Source organism: Egretta garzetta, unplaced genomic scaffold (genome assembly GCF_000687185.1).
Source record: "Egretta garzetta isolate BGI_Z169 unplaced genomic scaffold, ASM68718v1 scaffold450, whole genome shotgun sequence".
NCBI lineage: Eukaryota > Metazoa > Chordata > Aves > Pelecaniformes > Ardeidae > Egretta > Egretta garzetta.
The window spans coordinates 136977-156555 of record NW_009258303.1 but is presented as its reverse complement, the minus strand read 5'-3'; the positions used below and the strand labels follow the sequence as shown (position 1 = coordinate 156555).

Here is a 19579-nt window from a genome sequence, read left to right as displayed (position 1 = left end):
ATGCTGAGACGATTCCAGAAGAGACTTGTGGTACTCAAAACAAATGAAGACCCTATCACCTACTTCTAGCTACTCCAATACAGCTGAGTTGCTGACCTGTAAGCAGCTAGGGTATTTGTGGGTTTGGGATTTTTTTTTCACCTAAAAGTGTTTACTCCTGGATAATGTTCCCATCTCAGTTTCATTTCCAATCATATTCACTGTCGTGTTGATACATTTGTGGGCATAACTTTGCATTGCTTGGGATACAAGAACAACATGAGACTGGTGTTTAAGACAAACTGGCTCAAATGAAAACATTAAAATTACTGAGAGCTGATTCTCTAGGATCTGTGTTTTCCATCACAAATATTTTTCCAGGAAAAAGGGGGACATCTAAGTTTTGTATTACATTTAAAATGGCAGCTGTAGCCTTTCTGGCTACCAATCTTGCCTTTTCCCAAGCCTAAGGAATATCCTTTAGCCTGGAGAGAAACACAGGTCAGTACACCCACTCTACAGATTTAGAGAAAATCTTGTACCTGAGCACATCATGAAAAGTGACATCGCCACCATTATGGAGCCGTTCCATTTCGTAGCACATGTGCTTGAACAGCAGCTTGTCCTTGTCAAGATCCACCTCCAGCCTGCCCCGCAGAAGCCTCAGCAGAAATTTCACACGGAAGGTAGGGATTACTCCCTGAGTAAAATTGCATAACAGCTGGTAAATTATTACTGTGACCTAGCAACCAATGCAGACATTCAACTTGATCAGTGAGAGAAACACTCTTTTTTCAAATCCTGGCCTATTTAAGTCACTGTGAATACATTACTGAAGAATATACACATGCAGCCAGCTCTTCAGCACATGCACATCAGCTGTAGTTCATGGAAGCCTTTGCTGTTATTTGACTGATTTAAAATGGGAATCTGTGCTGTTAATTTTGTCAGAAATTTTCAAAATTGCTTGGGGATTTAGTTTCCCCATTTGCATTAATCTATAATGAGAATTATATGCCCAAATAGCTGCCTTTGAAAAACTGAAATTAAACTACAATTTAAACATTCACAGCCAGGCCTATACCTGGCTGTAAAATTGTCCTCTTCTCTGTGCATCTTTGGGCAGGAGAATGTTGGGAGTTTACCGGCTTGTCAGAAGTCTTCTGCTCTAAGACTCAACCTAGCACATGTTGCACTTTTTGTGACAACAATTTTGATCTACTGTAAAAAGTGAACACTGAAAGTATTTCCCTCCAAAACTCTGTTATTCTTATTCTTTAAATATTTTGTTCTGCTAAATAAGCCTGACTGGAAGTATATTTGCTGTGATGTGTTGTTCCACATCTGAGAGAGATACTGTCAGTCCTGGGCATGATGGATGCAGAACCCTCCGCCTCCATCAGTACAGACTGCAGCTTCCATCTCCAGCACAGTCACATGCCAACTACAGGCAATCGACTTATTTCAGCATAGTGTTGTTCATATTCAAATCTTAGTGATGTCATGAATCAGTCAGGCGGTGATTTAACTTGTGTGGGTATCTGAACAGCTCAATCTCCCAGATGCTCTTCTCATCCCAAAATCACAGAATGGTTGAGGTTGTAAAGGACCTCTGGAGGTCACCTTGTCCAACACCCTCTGTTTAAGTGGGGCTTCCTAAAGCCGGTCAACCAGGACCACGTCCAGATAGGTTTTGAATATCTCCAAGGATGGAGGCTTCACAGCCTCCCTGCATAACGTATGCCAGTGCTCAGTCACCCTCACTGTGAAGAAGTCTTTCCTGCTGTTCAGAGGGAAAGCTCTAGTGTTTCAGTTTGTGCCCAGTGCATCTGGTCCTGCCACTGGGCACCACTGAGAAGAGCCTTGCTCTGTCCTCTTTGCACCCTCCCCTCAGGTATTTATATACATTGATGAGATCCCCCCGAGCCTTCTCTTCTCCAGGCTGAACAGTCCCAGCTCTCTCAGCCTTTCCTCACAGGAGACACGCTTCAGTCCCTTCATCATTTTCGTGTCCCTTTGCCAGACTCTTTCCAGTATGTCCATGTCTTTGTTGTATAGAGGAGCCCAGAACTGGACACAGTGCTCCAGGTGTGGCCTCACCAGTGCTTAGTAGAGGGGAGGGATCCTCTCCCTTGGCCTCCTGGCAATACTTTACCTAATGCAGCCCAGGATACCATCAGCCCTCTTTGCTGCAAGGGCACATCGCTGGCTCATGTTCAACTTGGTGTCCACCAGGATTCCCAAGTCCTTTCCTGCCAACCTGCTTTCTGGCTGGTCAGCCCCCGCCATGTACTGAGCCTGGGGTTGTTCCTCCCCAGGTACAGGACTTTGCACTTCCCCTCGCTGAACCACATGAGGTTCCTGCCATCCCATTTCTCCAGCCTATTTAGGTCTCTTTGGATGGCAGCATGATGCTCTGCTGTATCAGCCACTCCTCCCAGTTTGGTGTGATCTGCAAACTGACTGAGAGTGTACTCTGCCCCATCATCCAGGCAGTTAATGAAGATGTGGAATGGGATAGGACCCAATATTGATCCCATTTGTTACTGGCCTCCCACTAGACTCTGTGCTGCTGATCATTACCCTCTGGCCCCAGCCATTCAGACCTCATCGTCTTCTTATCCAGCCCGTACTTCATCAGCTTGTCTATGAGGATCTTACAGGAGACAGTGCTGAAATCTCAGCAAAGCCCTTCAGGGGATCAGGCACATAAATGGATGTGAGTCTGTAGACTTCCAATGGACCAAATCTCAGGGAACTGGGAGGAAAGATGCTATTGTATTGATCCTATGAATCTCCACATTTGTTTTTAAATCTACTATTATAAGTAAGTACTTCACAGTAGTAAAGAATACAGGTTAATATTTGAAGGGCCGTGAACAATGTCACATCATGCTCACTGAACTTTCACAACCTAACAATAACCACTCGGTGAGTTTTCCCAGCACACCTTGTTTTCCCTTACAATTTTTCAAGGAAAAATGTGCTCATTGTCAAGTTTCTTACCTCTCTTTTGTCATCAACCATGTTCCATATAATTTGAAAATGCCTAAGATCATTGTAACTTAAAAGTTGGTCTTCTTCGGTTGAGTAAAACAATGAGAAGTTCTCCACAATGATAGCTGAAAACCACAAAATCAAAATACACTGTAAAGAAAGTTACATTCTAACCGGTTATTCTCTGTAAGCAACAATTAATTTCAACAGAATAGGAATGCTGTTGTGCAAACTTCACACAAATAAATGCCTTTATCTGTCGCTACATCAGTATTCACTGTGCTTACTTTTAAAAGCTGTATCTTAAATGCTGGTGAGATACCTAATCTAACATCTTCTAAAATCAATTAGGACAATTCCAACAATGTTGGAAAAATGTTAACTGGAGGAAGGAAAAGCTCAGAAAATAATGTTCCTTAGGGTAACTATACTCTACAAATATAACACGTCTGCTCAAAAAAAATTTCATTCCCAAACTTCCTGAGTTTTAGCATACACCGTGGCAGAGAAGTATTAAAAACATCATATTCATATAACAGTGAAGGTACAAGGTAACCTCACACATGAATAGCATAACAGACTCAAATCTAACATACTACAGGCCAAGATGGACCTTTTTGTTATTAATGTATATTTTGACTTACCAACAAGCAAATTTAGCATGATGTATGCAATGATGACATAAAATGAACAGAAATACATAAGAGCACCAGCATAATTCCCACAGTCTGTTTTCCAGTAGGTGCTGTTATCTGGTGTACAAAAGGGAGGCTGAACCTTCAAAACAAAAGAAAACAAAGTCAATCAATCATAAATTGATTCTTAATTTCTCTACAATGAATAGAATACTTATGTCTATAATTTTTTTAAAGCTTCACAAATAGGGAATAATGTTGTGGGCATTATTGTGAGCTGTTTTTTCTTGTCCCTTTAGCAGTCAGAAATCAGAAAAGAGAGGGGTATGACAGAAAAGGCCTAGGCATGGATCTCCCTGCCATACACCATGCACATTGTGCATTATGCCATTGTAAAGAAACAACTTGGTGCTCTGAAACATGGTGGTTTTCAAAAAGCTTCCTTGCCCATTAATTTTAAAAAGGAAGAGAATGTGATTTTCATCGCAATGGAAACCACAGATGGAAATTTACTTGGGCAAAATGCAATGATTCCAGGACAAATTTTGAGGTCACTAAGACTATCATTCACATGGAATGAGCCAAAGTGCAGGCATTAAAAACAAAGTTCATCTGAAAAGTCACATTACCACAGCCAAAGCAGAGATAACAGTGGAAAAGTGAGTTACTGCACTTCTGATTTTGAAAACATCTTTTCATTTTTGTTTTAAAATAATGTAATAGCCTAGCCCCATGAAATATTACATTTTGAGTGTGTGATTGGAACTGCAATTTGTGTGTCATGTTCTGAGGTTTAGCAAACATAGCTCTTGAAGAGATAAAGGCAACCACAACAGTCCTTGTATAAAGCTAAGATACCAGAAGCACTATGAGATGCAAGGGTGTCTCCACTTTCTTGCCTACTTTATCTGGCAGTATTGTATTTACCATGCAGTCATGCATAATTTTGTTCCAGTCTTCTCCAGTAACTATTCTGAAGAGTACAGTAATAGCCTTGCCAGCTGATGAAAAATTTGCATGTCTGTTTCAAAGAATGAGAGAGAAAGAGAGAGAGAGAGAGGTATCACTTGACATCCCAGAACTAAAATGTTGGCAAGAAAAAACACAAATCATTTCCGTTTTCTACCGTTCTACTATTTTAAACTGAAAATAGTTACGGAATTACTTGAATGAGCTCACAGAATCATTTATTCCATGACATAAGGCATAATAACTGAACTTTAGCTCAGACACAGGTCTGAGTATTTTGGCTCATTTTATCAAAGAACAAAAGCAGACTCAGGGCCAGATCCTATCTCCTGTCTCCATTCTCTTCCTGAAGTCTGATGATGCTATTGACTGGGAAATCTCCAGTTAATGGCCAGTTCACAGAACTGTCCCTCCTCTGTATCAGCCTGGTGTATGGATCCTGTTCCTGGGTGATGTTGATAAGGTGTAGCAGGTACACTGTGTTTCAGCAGCTTGCAGCTAGTACAGTGCTGCTTTGAAGCATTTTCTATCTGGCATAATGAAGCACAGCTCTCAGTCTGTTCTGGGCTGCCTTGGGTGTCATTTGGTCCAATGCACAAAGACTGGAAAGATGGCTCAGCGCCTCCTACCAGAAATTCTGTTCAGAGCTTTTCAGCTAGACCTGGGGACTTGTCTGGTTTTTACCACGGATGAACTTCTCTCTAGCAGAATGTGGTTTTTTTCAGGCTGTTTAAAGAACATTCCCATGAGGTAGCACATACTGTACCTGTTAATGTTCTCTCCATATTTCACTGTACCAAATAAAACCACTCCAGCAAAAGCATAACAAAGAAGCAGTAAGAACATTCCCACTATGATGAAGAAACTCTTGTACATGCTGACAACCACAGTCAGGAGTAGCATTTTTAGTGTCACCTGGAAGGACAGAGAAAAAGCAAAATGTGACACCATTCGGGAAAGCAGAGATAAAAGGGAAAAGAGGCTTACTGCACTTGTCATTTTGACAATGAATTCTTTACACATATATGTTAATAGGTGAGCCCAGTGAAGGCACAGAATCATAGAATTGTTTAGATTGGAAAATACCTTTAAGATCATTGAGTCCAACCATAAACCTAGCACTGCCAAGTCTACCACTAAACCATGTCCCCAAGCACCACATCTACCTGTCTTTTATCCCTTTTATCCCTACAGGGATGGGGACTCAACCACTTCCCTGGGCAGCCTGTTCCAATGCTTGACAAGCCTTTGGTGAATAAATTTTTCCTAATGTCCAATCTAAACTTACCCTGGTGCAACTTGAAGTCATTTCCTCTTGTCCTATCACTTGTTACTTGACAGAAGAGACCAACACCCACCTCCCTACAACCTCCTGTCAGGCAGTTGTAGAGGGCGACCAGGTCTCCCCTCAGCCTCCTCTTCTCCAGGCAAAACAACCCCAGTTCCCTCAGCTGCTCCTCATCAAACTTGTGCTCCAGACCCCTCAACAGCTTTGTTGCTCTCCTCTGGACACACTCCAGCAACTCAACGTCTTTCCTGTAGCGAGGGGCCCAAAACTGAACACAGTATCCGAGGTGTGTCCTCACCAGTGCTGAGTACAGGGGCACGATCATTTCCCTACTTCTGCTGGCCACACTATTCCTGATACAAGCCAGGATGCAGCTGGCTTTCTTGGCCACCTGGGCACACTGCTGGCTCATGTTTAGCCAGCTGTCAACCAGCGCTCCCAGGTTTTCCACGGAGCAGCTTTCCAGCCACCCTTTCCCAAGCCTGTGGTGTTGCATGAGGTTGCTATGACCCAAGTGCAAGACCTGGCACTTGGCCTTGTTGAACCTCATACAATTGGCCTCTGCTCATAGATCCATCCTGTTCAGATCCCTCTGTAAGAGCCTCCCTACCCTCCAGCAGATCAACACTCCCGCCCAACTTGGTGTCGCCTGCAAACTTGCTGAGGGTGCACTTGATCCTTGTCCAGGTCATTGATAAAGATATTAAACAGAACTGGATCCAATACTGAGCCCTGGGGAACACCACTTGTGATCAGCTGCCAGCTGGATTTAATTACATTCACCAGCACTCTTTGGGCCCGGCCATCCAGCATTTTTTTACCCAGCAGAGTATGCCCGTCCAAGCCATGAGCAGCCAGTTTCTCCAGGAGAATGGTGTGGGAAATGGTGTCCAATGGGATGTTATGAATCTGATTGGAACTGAACATTTTGCGTTTTCCTCTGAAATTTAGTGTGCTTTTTACTTGTTAAAGAGATCAGCATATCTGCCTAATCTACAATCTACGTTGCTCCTCAAAGAGCCTGTATAGGATAAATCAGTGTAGGTTAATACAGCAATAATACAGCATAAGCTTTACTACAATGTTCTAGGATCAGTATACTCCAGAAGTATCAAAATTAGCATTGCATGCACCATGCTGCTACACTACTTTGGACTTATCTGAAAGTGATGCTAACTGTTAGGTGGAAATCACAGATACTGAAGCCTACCTAAAGAAATGGGTTGATGTACAGAGAAGGGGATTTCTTTAAGATCAGCACAGCTCGATTAAACTAGTTAATTTCTCATGCAAGTTGGCCAAAGAGCTTAAGAAGAGAGCATAATTTTTGAAATTACATAGGCAGTAGGCCTGGATAATAGATATTACTCTCCCATGCATGCATATTGTACATCTTACTCTTGATCAAGTTATTGCCCCAGATTGCCCTAACACCCTTAACCACTTTGGATGCTATAGCAAATTCTCTTTAATGGGACTGAGGGTAGCTTTTTTCTTTAGAATCATGCCAAACTGATAACGTGTGCTGACTTTTAGCCATCACATTGCATAACAATGGATAAATTAATGAAACTGATGCAGCTCCTAACATGAAAACACAAATGAGTAGGTTAAAACCTTGAAAAAACTTTAGAATCAATCAGAAAGCTTTGAAGGCAATCACTCGGCCTGGCTGCATAGGAGAAGCAAGGATTTTTCATTTGACTTCCAAGGCTCTACAGGCTCTGTGTAGTTTGATTGAAGGAAAACTTTTTATCTTTACGGAACAAACCCTCTGACTTACTGTCCTTAACCCCAGCAACCCAGTACAGCAGTCTTTTTATCACATTTACTTTAATATGTCAGACTTCACAGAAAATGTTTGGATAGTCTAAAAAGTTCTACAGCAAGAGAATGCAGAGTGTCACCACTTGTTAAACAAATCTGTTTGTTCTCTGCCTATTCTTATTCTGCCAGCCTACTCTCAATTACACCAGAGCAAATCCAAACACAAAAGAACTGTAAACTTTGCTTTGTCGTCACCTCAGTGTTTCCAGAAGAATAACTTGGCCCAATATTTTTTTAAATTGAACATAAATCCTGTACTGTGATAAGACATACATTGTAGAGATACAAGACACAGACCTGCATTCTGAAGGAAGACATTTCTGTAAGAGAGCACTATCATAACAAGATGAATGCATCAACCGCCACTCCACTAGTTGCAGAGAGAAAATAGATAAAGAGCATGCACATCACCCCACACTCAAATGGCAAGGACTGAAAGTAGCACAATGTATCTTCAGAGTTTTAGAGAGCATTTTAAAAAAAACTGTGTGGTATTGCAATTGCACTTTTTTTTTTTTCTTGGAACCATAACATAGTGCTATTATACAACATACCTAAAATCCTGACATTTTAAAGACAATGTGTAAAATTGGGAGACTGATTTGAAGTCTCCTTTTTTCTGGCATACAAAGTGGAGCCTTACAGAATGTGCACTAGAGATGTGTAGCAACTAGTCCTTTAATCTATACATGAGCACTGCAATGGTTGTAGTTCCTAATGTATACTTACGTGCTTCCCACAAATTGAGAAAAACCTGAAGACAATTACGCATGCCCCCATCATGTATGTGTACGCATTCTGGAACAGAAACACAGAATACTTGATACATTGTCTCCCAGGGATCTCATGCAAGGATTAGGATAATTGGTCTTTTAATAATGGAGGGCAGTCCCCATATGAAAAAAGAGAAATCATAAATGAGTAGCACCAATATTTCAATAACAGTGGAGCAGAAAGAAACTAGCAGAAGATGTTCTACAACTTGCAGAACACTAACCCAACCTCCCCACACATCAAACCAAAAAACCTTCAATCCTCTATTAGCTAGGCTGTAATTACGTCCAGCAGCCCCAGTCTACCTGTGTAGGCAGCTGCTGGTTTACAGAAACTTCTCAGGCTTTCCAGGCTACTCAGCAGCAGGGAGCAAACTGTGGATATCAAGACAAAATGCCCAGCCACACAAGACAGGTTTTCCTTCAGACAGAGCTTGGGGCAGACAAGAGAGAAGCCCCCAGCCATTTTAGGGTGGTGACGTCCACAACTTGTGATTGGTGACAAGCATCAACTGCCCCTTCTACTTCCCTCATAAGTAAGGGAACTAGGGTTTAGCCAACTTTAAAAAACTGGGATGAGATGGAGGGAGAGTTGATTTCCTCCCCTTTTCTCCATGCCTTCTTGGATTAAACATAGCCCAAAACCAGTATCCAGAATCACTGCTGGGTTTGGGACAGACTGTACCGATCAGCAATTTTTAGCCTATGCCTTCTTCCAGTCCTCTGTTCCTATCTGGATTTTGTGCATTGACTCTTTCTTCCTTGCTGCTCATGAGACTGCTGTTGGCAAGAGCTCTCAGTCTCTTCAGGTTCGTTCCTTTCCTCACTCACATCCCTTCCAAAGACTTCAGTTTTTTACCACATTTACAGACTCTTTACAGACTTGTCTTTACAGACAACTTTTGTACTTCATCATTGCCAAAGTCAAGGATTCCTTCTTCTTAGCATCAAGCTTAATTTGTTTCAGCCATATTTCAGCCTTATTAAACTCCTGAGGTTTTATCTGGATATACAGCAGTGATCCTACTGCTGGTGCTTAGCAGATAAAATCAAGCTTAATCATTGAAATTGTGTTTTGTCAATCTTACCAGTAAGGCAAAATGAAGTATCACCCATATAACTCCAAGAGATGTCACCAAGAGATCGTACCGATTTCTTCTGCTTTGCCAGAAGCCAGAAGGTGACATGGCAATAATCTTCATCGTGACCTATGGATAAAAACAATTTCTCAGTTGTACTGAAGAAATGGTTAATTCTTACTATAAGAACCTCTAAAATGTTTGATTGAGTTCCTCTTACGAATGTTTTCAAACAACCAAGGGCAGCTTTCATGTCAGCTAACTGTTCCCATGAAGAGAAGTTAGCTGCTAGACTAAGTGGATCATATAAGCTTCCGTTAGACGGAGGAAAGCTGGTACTCATGGAAGACCACAGATGACTGAGATGAGGGTATGAGCAGTATTCTGGAAGTGCCTCTCTCCAAGTATCAAATGAGTACAGCTGACCACCTCAGATTGAATGCTTAATCTATAGATTGCTGAGGAGAATGTGGGCTTAAGGTTTCTAATAGTTAAGCGAGTTATGAAGTTAGAAAATTATTATATTGATAATGTGTAGCTAAAAGAGGTAGTAGTATCCTATCTATCCAGCTGTCCATAAGCAGGCTAAAATCACATAACCACAGTTGAACTCAAGAATATAACTGTTTCTGTAGCTCCCATATTCCAAATGAATTAAAAAGCATTTCTATATTGCAAATAAGGAATTGCTTTAAGGAATAATCTGTACTCAGCACCATCTGTACTCAGCAGCATATAAGAGAAGAAAGCTAAGAACAGTAAAGGCAGTACATTTTACTATGTTCCGGGTAAAAAACAGCAGCCAAAGTGTTTGAAAGTTCCAATATAGGCAATAGGAGTGCAGGCGGGGAGCTTAAGAACAGATATTGGTAAGAAATAGTCACAACAGCCAACAGATATCGAGGTAGGGTGATGCAGGTAGAGGGGACACCAGAGAGTTTCTCATACACAATTTGTATCAAATCTCAAAGCAAGTCTAGTGTTACTATATAAAGGCTATAAATGTCAGACATTCAGTATATGGTTCTTTCCATCCCATCTTGCAACACTGCAATTTAGTAGGATTCTTTAAATTTCTGAAACCTAAATTGTATATAAAAGGACACTAGTTTGACGTAAAAGTCTCATTTTCCAGTTAGTTTTTCACCATGTAATGTTTCCTCAAGCCTGACTACAAAATGAAGAATATGGTCTCTGAATCTCTAATTATCATTTGAGGTACCTAAAGGTATCTTGCCTCACCTCTATCCAGTCAGCTGAGATGCACTAGAATATTGGAGATAGATGCATGGGGCTGGCAGGGATGACACAAGACCTGCAAACATCCCCACCCTTCTGTAGTGGCTAGTGGAGGTAAGGAAAGATCGGCTAGGGTACCCAAAAAAACTTTTGATGCCTTCAGTTATTTAGACAACTGCATCCCACCCTACATCTCCCTTGATCACAGTGACAGCTTAAACACCTACCTCACATGTAGAATTTAAACACCTAAGTTCAGACGTCTACAATCTTGAACTGAATACCACACCATGCAAATAAAAAAATCACATCTCACTTTATTTTGTGATCATTAGTGTGGCAACAAAAGCGAGATCTCCGAATTCTTCCTGTTCTTCCATACCACATACACTGATGTGAGCAGTAGAGGTTTAAGACTGAATTGGGAGTCCTAGGACTGGACACAGGGCCATTAGCTATGCAGAAAGCTTTGGCCTTCCTCGTGGACCATGTCTGCTAGAGCTCACAGACCGTGTACATGGCAGACTCTGTAACCAGACTATGCTGCATTAGCGAAGATCCTGGGCAGGAAGCTGCTTCCTCTGTCCATAAATCGCGTGCGCTCACAGTGTGATAGCTTGCCTGTTGAGACAGTCATCAAATTCTTCTTGGCTCTGAAAAAGTTCCTTTGAAATTCTAGAAGTGTATTTGTTTCCCCTGGCAGTATATGAGAAAAAACTATTTTGAAAGACATAGTTACTAGGTAAATTAAAACCTGCCTGAGTACGATACAAATCAAACTTTTCTGTGTTTGCTCAATCTCTCAAGAGATATTGATTTCTCCTGGGTAGGGAAAAAAGAAGCAACAATGGGGGCATACTCTAGCTACAGCTGCTACAAGGCATTCACTTCATTGTTTATTCATCACTGCTGGCAAAACCTATCACTGGAACATAGGAACTGTCATATTGGATTTGAGCAGTGGGAAATGTAGTCTACTATCTTGTTTCTGATAGTGGTCAGTATCAGCTATTCAGAGGGGACTGAAAAGCAAAATACTCAACCACAAACTTATAAAAGAATTACGCACTAACCAAACCACAGAGGGAGCATCTTCTTTAACCTCATAAATGTATGCCTTGTTACACTAAAGATAGCCTTATACATTAAAAAAAAACCAAAACGCTTTTTGAAATGTGTTTGACTCCTTAGATTCCAATCATATGAAAACAGGTTAATTACACCTTGCACAGTTCATTGTGGTGACAATTTTCTCATGGACAGAGAACTGTTCCCACACAGGATCCAGATCTGTGCAACAAAAGATAGACAATGCTGGAATTTGACATAGCTTATTAAAAGGTATTAAAATGAAATTTGGTACTTAAAAAAAACCAAAACCAAACTGAGAGGGGTTTGATGATGTCACAGCTGCAGAATAGCGGGGATTACCGCATGTTGTTCCAAAGGACCAGGCAAAATGCAAATGGATTGAGCAGAACTTCCATGATACAACACAGACCCTGTGTCATACAGAGGGAATTTAATCTAAGATTTCTGCAAGAAAAGAGTTCACTGGGCTCACCGAAACACGAGTTGAAGTGCTCGGAGTTGAATATATGTAAAAGGACACAAAGCTCAAGGTGGTGGAGAAGCGTGACTATAACAAATTAAAAGTTTATTCCTACAACACATGTTTAAAGACAAGAGACATGGAGAAGCCTCAAATGTACATGTTCAGAAATAAAAACTGTAGTGAAGAATAACACAACATCCCTAAAGCCAAAATGAAATGTACACGTACTAGTCTTAGTCTCCAGAAGTCATAAAATATATTACTTTACCTCAAGGACAAAAATGAAGGTGAAAACAACAGACATTGTTGCTAAAGGCACAGTCACCGGATCTGCAGCATCCCACTGAAAGGCAAACAAAATCCGTTATAGAAGAGTAGCTGTTAAACAGAACTAAATGCCTCTTCATTGCCTTAACTTTTCTTGCAGGCTTTGTTAATAAGTAGATTTCACTTTAAAATGTACTCAGACAGGAATGGCATCTTGGTGTAGTCTTCTCTCACAGATTTACAGCTTAACTGGAAATTAAAAATAGCGGACCAGACTACAAAAAGGCAGAAATTGACTCAGCTCCACAAGTTACAATTAATCTACAGTGATCTGTGCCAACCGAAATTGCTGTATCTGGAAATCATGTTTTCCTACATTCATCACAGTAATGGCTCAACTGATGGTTAATTGGTGTTAGGAAATGTGCAACACATGCTGTACTACTATAATGAAACACTTAATAGAAACACAATTACCTTAACTGATAACAACACAGACTGGGCCAGAACGAGTACAGCAATAGTTCTCTTAAAAAATGGATGCTGAGTGATATCATACATCTTAGCTCTAAAGCCATCGTTATCTGAAAAAGAAAGAGTTCGAGGAGGAGAGTTAAAATACCCAGTGGTATTTTCCCCCTATTTCTTGACATATTTTCCATGTTCATTAGCTACAAAATAATCCTTTACCAGTTTCAAAATACATTTCTAATTTTCTGCTACAATTTTCCATATCAAATAGGGCTTCTGAACATATAATTTCAAATACTGAACACTAGTGTTGCATGAAGGCTTTGGTACTTGTAGGGCAAGTGCATCATTCAGCTGCTGTCAGGTTAATACATTCCATTCATATCATTAACAGCCAACTGCAAATATATTTCATTTAGAAATTCATTTTTTCATTAAGGCTTATCCTAAAACCATCGAAGCACAACCTTTTTTGGGTTGATTTTAATAGCCTTATGCAGAGATCGGTAGTTGGAGCCTGTTTCCACATTAACTTATGCACAACCTCCTAGCGGCCTCACGATTACAATTTTAATTTGAATCGCAGACTCCTGGGGAATTATGAACACTAGGGCTCAACATGAATAAAATCAAAATATCTTTGATACCCGGACGAGGTGGGAGATGAAGAGGCTGTGCTATCTTCAGTCTGCTTTTCAGATCTTCCCATCGCCTCTGATCTACAGTCAGTAAAGCTGTCCCCTTAATAAACAAAGAGAAGCGTATAAAGCTTTCGTCATATAAAAGCTGGAACATTTAATGCTGTAAACATGAAAACAACATTCTCTTCGGTGCCTGAAATAAAGTTACATATGCAACTCTCCTTAAATAACACACTGTTTGGGTAAAGGAGTCAAAGCATCAGCCGGTAGGTACTCAAGAGGATTTCTGGATGCATTAGCTGCGAGTTTCTGGGACTCAACTCAGCAGGCGCAGTTGTTGCTCTTTGTAGCAGCAGCCCAGTGTGGGCAGTGAAGCACTGCAGGAGGTCTTCCATTTGACTGAACATCATTTGCCAGGAAGCACTGCTTTAAAGAGTGGTCGATTTTGTCCAGACTTTGCTGCAGGAAATCCTGCGGCTCGTCAGTGCCGCTACAGTTTCTCGGGGAACGAGCCCGCTAGGAGACCGCTGCTGCTCTCCACAGCTTTTCTGCTTGGGGTGTAATTGAAATAAAATAATAGTATGCTATGAATCTACAAGAGCTCTCCACAAAGGAAGCACCAGGAGAGGTCGAGATACACCTTTAGGGTAGGTGGTGGTAGATGGTGATCTGTGTAAGTGTTTTCATAACATAGGGAGAAACAAGCAAACCTCAAACAGAATTCAACGTTATTTAAAATGACCTTCAAAACAAAATGAGGCCCTTATCATTTCAGAGAACTGTAAAATCTCATGGAAGGAGTCTGGAGTTACAAAAACAAGTGAGACCTTTTCAAGGTAAATGTCACAAGCCTGTCTCCCAAACACTCGGCTGCTCCCCCAGTCAGCACGGAGCCGCACCGAGCGGGGCGAGGGCTGGCGTGAACTTTGGGGCTCGCCTCGGCATTGGCTTGTGTAGGCGCTGGAACTGCGGCTGGCTGTGCGACTGATAAGGTCAGGAGAGCTTCCTCTCAGTGGACGTAATCTCTTCATGGAGCTGCATCCCCAAACAGCAGCCTGGGAGGAGGCACCTTCCAACACGATGCAGACAAAGCGACAGATGTAAGGATGCCTATTACTCGTGTCACGCCCAGACCGTACCGTCATTAAACGCTTAAATTAAAAGGCAGCTTGTTCACCCAAATGAGCAAGTCTGGATTATATTCTTGGAAAGCTTTCACAGCAAAGACGACAAAAGGTGGCAAAAAAAGTTGACCTTTGTAAAATTTAGGAATAGCGATGCCAAGTCATTCTGTTTCTCAGAAACTACCACTTCCACCAGCGGGATCATTATAAGGGGACCACAGAGCAGAGTCCCGCCAGACTACTGCTGGAGGAGCTGCCTTTGCATTCGGACTTCAGCTCAAAACTGCCAGATAATTGAGTCAATCACATCTTCCCTGCCGACTGAACACGTGGCACTTGGGAGCTGTGACAAGTGATGTGTGAGGGTCGTGAAATGGGTGGTGGTGGAATGTTTTGGGCTACTGCCCTGTCCCTGGGACAGCTGAGGACCTAGCCCAGAGCCCCCTGTGGTACTTCCCAGGCCAACGTCTCCAGGCTTGCAGCTCCAACAGATCACATGAAATACTTCGGCACATCTGATATTTTTTTTTCCAGAAAATTGTTCATTCTTATGTAAAATAGTCCATTCAGTAATTGTCCAACTCTGACCCTCCTCACCAGCTCCTGGCACTACTCCAACCATCTATCAGCCATGAACTTTCTAAAGCCAACATCTACTTAAAACACCAATAGCTTGGCTGGATTTAAGAAGATGCAACTTAATCTTACACAGTGAAAAGAAGATGCAACTTAATCTTACACAGTGAACTTTTTTGCCGTCTTCATTCTGGACTAATTGCTGGCCTTCTGTCTATCTTCACTTTTTTTTCAGCTCCTGGAAATTTCTTCACTCTACTTGAATATTGATTGGGCTGAGATTTTTTCCCCCACTGGATAATTAACTAACATATTTATCTTTTCAACTCAAATCTGAAAATGTTTTCTTTTCCCTATAGTAAATACATTAAAAGTAACAGGTATTCAAGAAAAAAGAGAGAAAAACAAACAATACCTGCCACAGCAGCTACCTGAGGTTACTAAGAAGCATCTGAAGAAGCTCAACCAGATGACATTATTCATGAATTATTTACACCAGCTGTATTTTTAGTGTCATGTAAATTCTATACAAATATTGCATGATGTGCCTATTCAGCATAATTTACAGGGAACTGTTGTTAGTGAGTAGCTTTTCTGACGTTCCAACTAATCCTTTCCCTGTATTCAGCTATGGCATTGAGGGACTAGAGCATTCATATCTGAAAAAGTGGCTGCAGTTTGAGGAAAACATACAAGCAGTGAAAACCACCCCAAAACGATAAATGTAAAAATCAGGTAATTTTCTGAAAATAGTGGGAACCCTAGATCAGGCCCTATACCTCAGACTTCTACATTTACAGTGGCAGATCCTGCAGGGGCAATCTGGGCTAAAATGAATTGTTTATCGCCTGTGATCACAATCCTTATAAGCCTCGTGTTCACTTTCCTGTCCCCTCTCATTTTGAATCACAGCGAATATAAACAAACTTTCAATGTCCACATGCGCTTGAGCTGTCCTGTGTCTTTAAAGCTGCATATCTAGGAGGAGGGAATGAAATATGAATCTGATACACAGTCACATATAATTAAGGGTTTTTTTCCCCAGTTCATACTCATATTTTAAACCTCACAAATAAAAAACTGGTGAAAGATTTACATTCATTGTGGATAAATCACTTCAAAAGTAACCTGTGGGTTGGCCCAGATCACCTTATTCCATAGTCGACAGTTGACTACACAGATGAATAATGAGTTGTGAGTTAATGACATCTCACTAACTTGTGAAAGAAATCTCACAAGCTGCCTTTGCAGAAGACAGGCTGACACAGTGAACTTGAACTTGTAAGTGACTCTCAGGGAAAGATGGGGAACTAAGGGCAAAAACGCTGTCCAGGAGATTGACAGCTCTTAGTAAGATTGGGCCGATTGTCACAAAAGCATAGTAAAAGTCATACGAGTAAGGGCAAAGATCCAGCTGCTCTGGTACTTTTTTTCTATGAGAGTGGCCAAAAGTAGATGCCTGTAGGTGTAGCAAAGCAACCCAGAGCAGCAAGTGGCTCCTGATGATTCTCAATTGCCCACAGCGCTGTCTCAGAATTTATGGCAGATACATTCAAGACCATGTGCAAAACTAAAGGGAAACGCACCACTTCCTCGCTCCTCAACACCACATGCACTCAACAGGGTAAAGGAGAGATGTTTGATCAGCCATGATCAAAAGCTATTTAAGGGCAAACTCTGTAATGTGATATTTTGTCTTCTCACCTACACTCGTGCCTATGAACAGGTTTTTGAGGAAATCAACCTGTGTAGAAAGGGTAAAAAGGAATGAAGAAATAATTTCAAATAACATTTTAATTACCTGTAATTCAAATAAAATGACTTAAAACTTTTTTTTCAGGACTTGCTGAAAAATATTTTGTATTCATCACATTTGAAGGAAAAGTAATATTACACAGCTGATCAGGAGGGGAGAAAAGCATCTATAAAAATCCAGTGGAATTCTCATACAGGAGAAATGTTGGCTTTGTTAATTCATTAGTCAAAATTTAGTAAATAAGAAAATAAATGAATAGCACATTGCTCCTTGTTCTCTAGAACAGATGCATTTTAACAAGAATGACTGCACATCATCTTACCAAAATTACACTGGAGTCACACAAACAATAACACCTTCTGAACAGCAAAGGTGGATTAGGCTATTTATTTGGCTTGCAACCTGCTTGACTTCAATTCGTGATGCCTTGCTTGCCCATATTGGATGCATGGCCACGTGCTGCTCAGCTCCCTTCCAAGAGTCAAGTGGTTTCCCTGAAGGGCAAAATCAGCAGTTGTATTTGCTACAGAGTTCGAGCCAGGGTCATAGTAGGGCCATGGCCAGCACCCAGTTTGTCTCCAACAATAGCACACTGGTTGTCTTGCATCCCCAGCTCCAAAGTGCACAATCATCCTTTCCCTCCAGTCCCATGAATGATAAAAATATCACTCTAGCTAGCTGTGACACAGCCATCTCATAATTTTTAGGACTTTGAACTGAAAGACGAAAAAAAATTAATAATTATGTCTTGGTGCCACAGGGGTACCATAAGAGGCTCAGAAAAAAAAAAGTCAGATTGAGGGCTGTGCAGTGTGGATACAGCAGTCCCATCCAGAGGATGCTACCTTTAACAAGCGTAGACATGAGCTGCTCTGTAACCATCCACCTGGGGACAGGTTTTTCTACTTTTCAGGGTAATCCGTAAAGCCCACGTGAACAGCAGTTTTCTCCTAGAACACTAGCTACTTCTTTGTTTGAGTGATGGACAATTAATTTTACAATGCACTCTGCTGTTTTGCCAGGAAAAAGCCATGCAGCTTTATGCTGGATCTGAGATACTGCAATTGGAGGGCTCTAATGAGACCCCTTAGCTGTAACACGTACAAGTGTAACACGTCTTTTTACCTGACACTGCATGTATGGCTACATCAAACTAAACCAGCAGAATCTGCAGCATCCATAAATACATTGTGCTGTAGGTTCAGTCTCTGTCTGGCAACATGGCTGCATCGTAAAAAAACTCAGACAACTTTGAAGGAGCATGTGACAGATTGCTATCATCCTAGGCTTGAGTTTTGTAGCAAATATGGATCAGGTGTGTCTGAAGCCATATTTGCAGCCTTGCAGAATGTAAGATTGGTAACTCAGTCTTAAAGGCAGTCTTACCCGATAACGTAGACAGTGTCATATCAGTTTCAGGTTTCTTACAGAGCCAGTTCTACACACAGTAAACCACCTCACTCAGTACCTTGTTTTCATTGAAATTAGCGATGACAACTCCAACAAAAAGGGTCAGTCCAATCATGCAGCCAAGGAATACGAAAACATGAATGTAGATTCCATGGATCTGCACAGACAAAAATAAGTTAATAATTAAAACAAATCAAAGTATGTGTTGTAGAATTGAAAGACTCTGATGTGTTCTCTTACCGGCCCAACACGATGAATAATAACATCTCTGACTTCCACCCAGCCTTTTAATGAAAGAACTTCGAATAGTGCCAGCATTGCGTTCCCCACATTGTCGAAATTAAAATTCCGAGGATTTGCCCTGAAATGCAGTACACAAATAGGTTTAACTTCAGCAATAAAGTTGTTCTATTTGTCACCTTGATTTTTCATACTCTAACTAACATTTAAATACCTTGCAAAGTTGGTGCGAAAGCCTCTGAATAACAAAACAATAGCAACAGCAATAAATATGTACAGCGTAATTTTTTTGATCCCTCTGTATGTTTTATTTTGTTACTCATGTGGTGGTTTGACCCTGGCTGGACGCCAGGGGCCCACCAAAACCACTCTATCACTCCCCTCTAACTGGGCAGAGGAGAGAACAGTAAATCAAAAGGCTCATGGGTTGAGATAAGGACAGGGAGAGACCATTTTATAAGTTACCATCACGGGCAAAACAGACTCAACTTGAAAAAAGTAATTAATTTATTATCAATCAAAATCAGAGAAGGAGAGGAGAAAAAACTGCTAGATCTTAAAAACCTTCCCCCCCCCCCCTCCCTTCTTTCTGGGCTCAACTTTACTCCCAGCTTCTCTACCTACTGCCCCCCAGCGGCTCTTGGGGATGGGAATGGGGGTTGAGGTCAGTTCATCACACATCGTCTCTGCCACTTCTTCTTCCTAGGGAGAGGACTCTTCCCCTGCTCACATGTGGTGTCCCTCTCATGGGAG

General features: G+C 41.3%; 1 protein-coding gene across 1 annotated transcript in view; it reads right to left on the bottom strand.

Moving 5' to 3' along the window:
• Nucleotides 1-19579, bottom strand: part of LOC104126260 (sodium leak channel non-selective protein) — a gene marked incomplete at its 5' end in the record, with an annotated part of 155188 nt that overhangs the window by 5319 nt on the left and 130290 nt on the right. Inside the window, 12 exons of the mRNA XM_035894172.1 lie at nucleotides 522-679; nucleotides 2986-3101; nucleotides 3621-3753; nucleotides 4539-4632; nucleotides 5347-5495; nucleotides 8425-8493; nucleotides 9557-9676; nucleotides 12610-12684; nucleotides 13086-13192; nucleotides 13727-13820; nucleotides 18645-18743; nucleotides 18827-18947. Of these exons, the coding sequence (XP_035750065.1) occupies nucleotides 522-679; nucleotides 2986-3101; nucleotides 3621-3753; nucleotides 4539-4632; nucleotides 5347-5495; nucleotides 8425-8493; nucleotides 9557-9676; nucleotides 12610-12684; nucleotides 13086-13192; nucleotides 13727-13820; nucleotides 18645-18743; nucleotides 18827-18947 (1335 nt within the window). The remainder of the gene's footprint in view (nucleotides 1-521; nucleotides 680-2985; nucleotides 3102-3620; nucleotides 3754-4538; nucleotides 4633-5346; nucleotides 5496-8424; nucleotides 8494-9556; nucleotides 9677-12609; nucleotides 12685-13085; nucleotides 13193-13726; nucleotides 13821-18644; nucleotides 18744-18826; nucleotides 18948-19579) is intronic.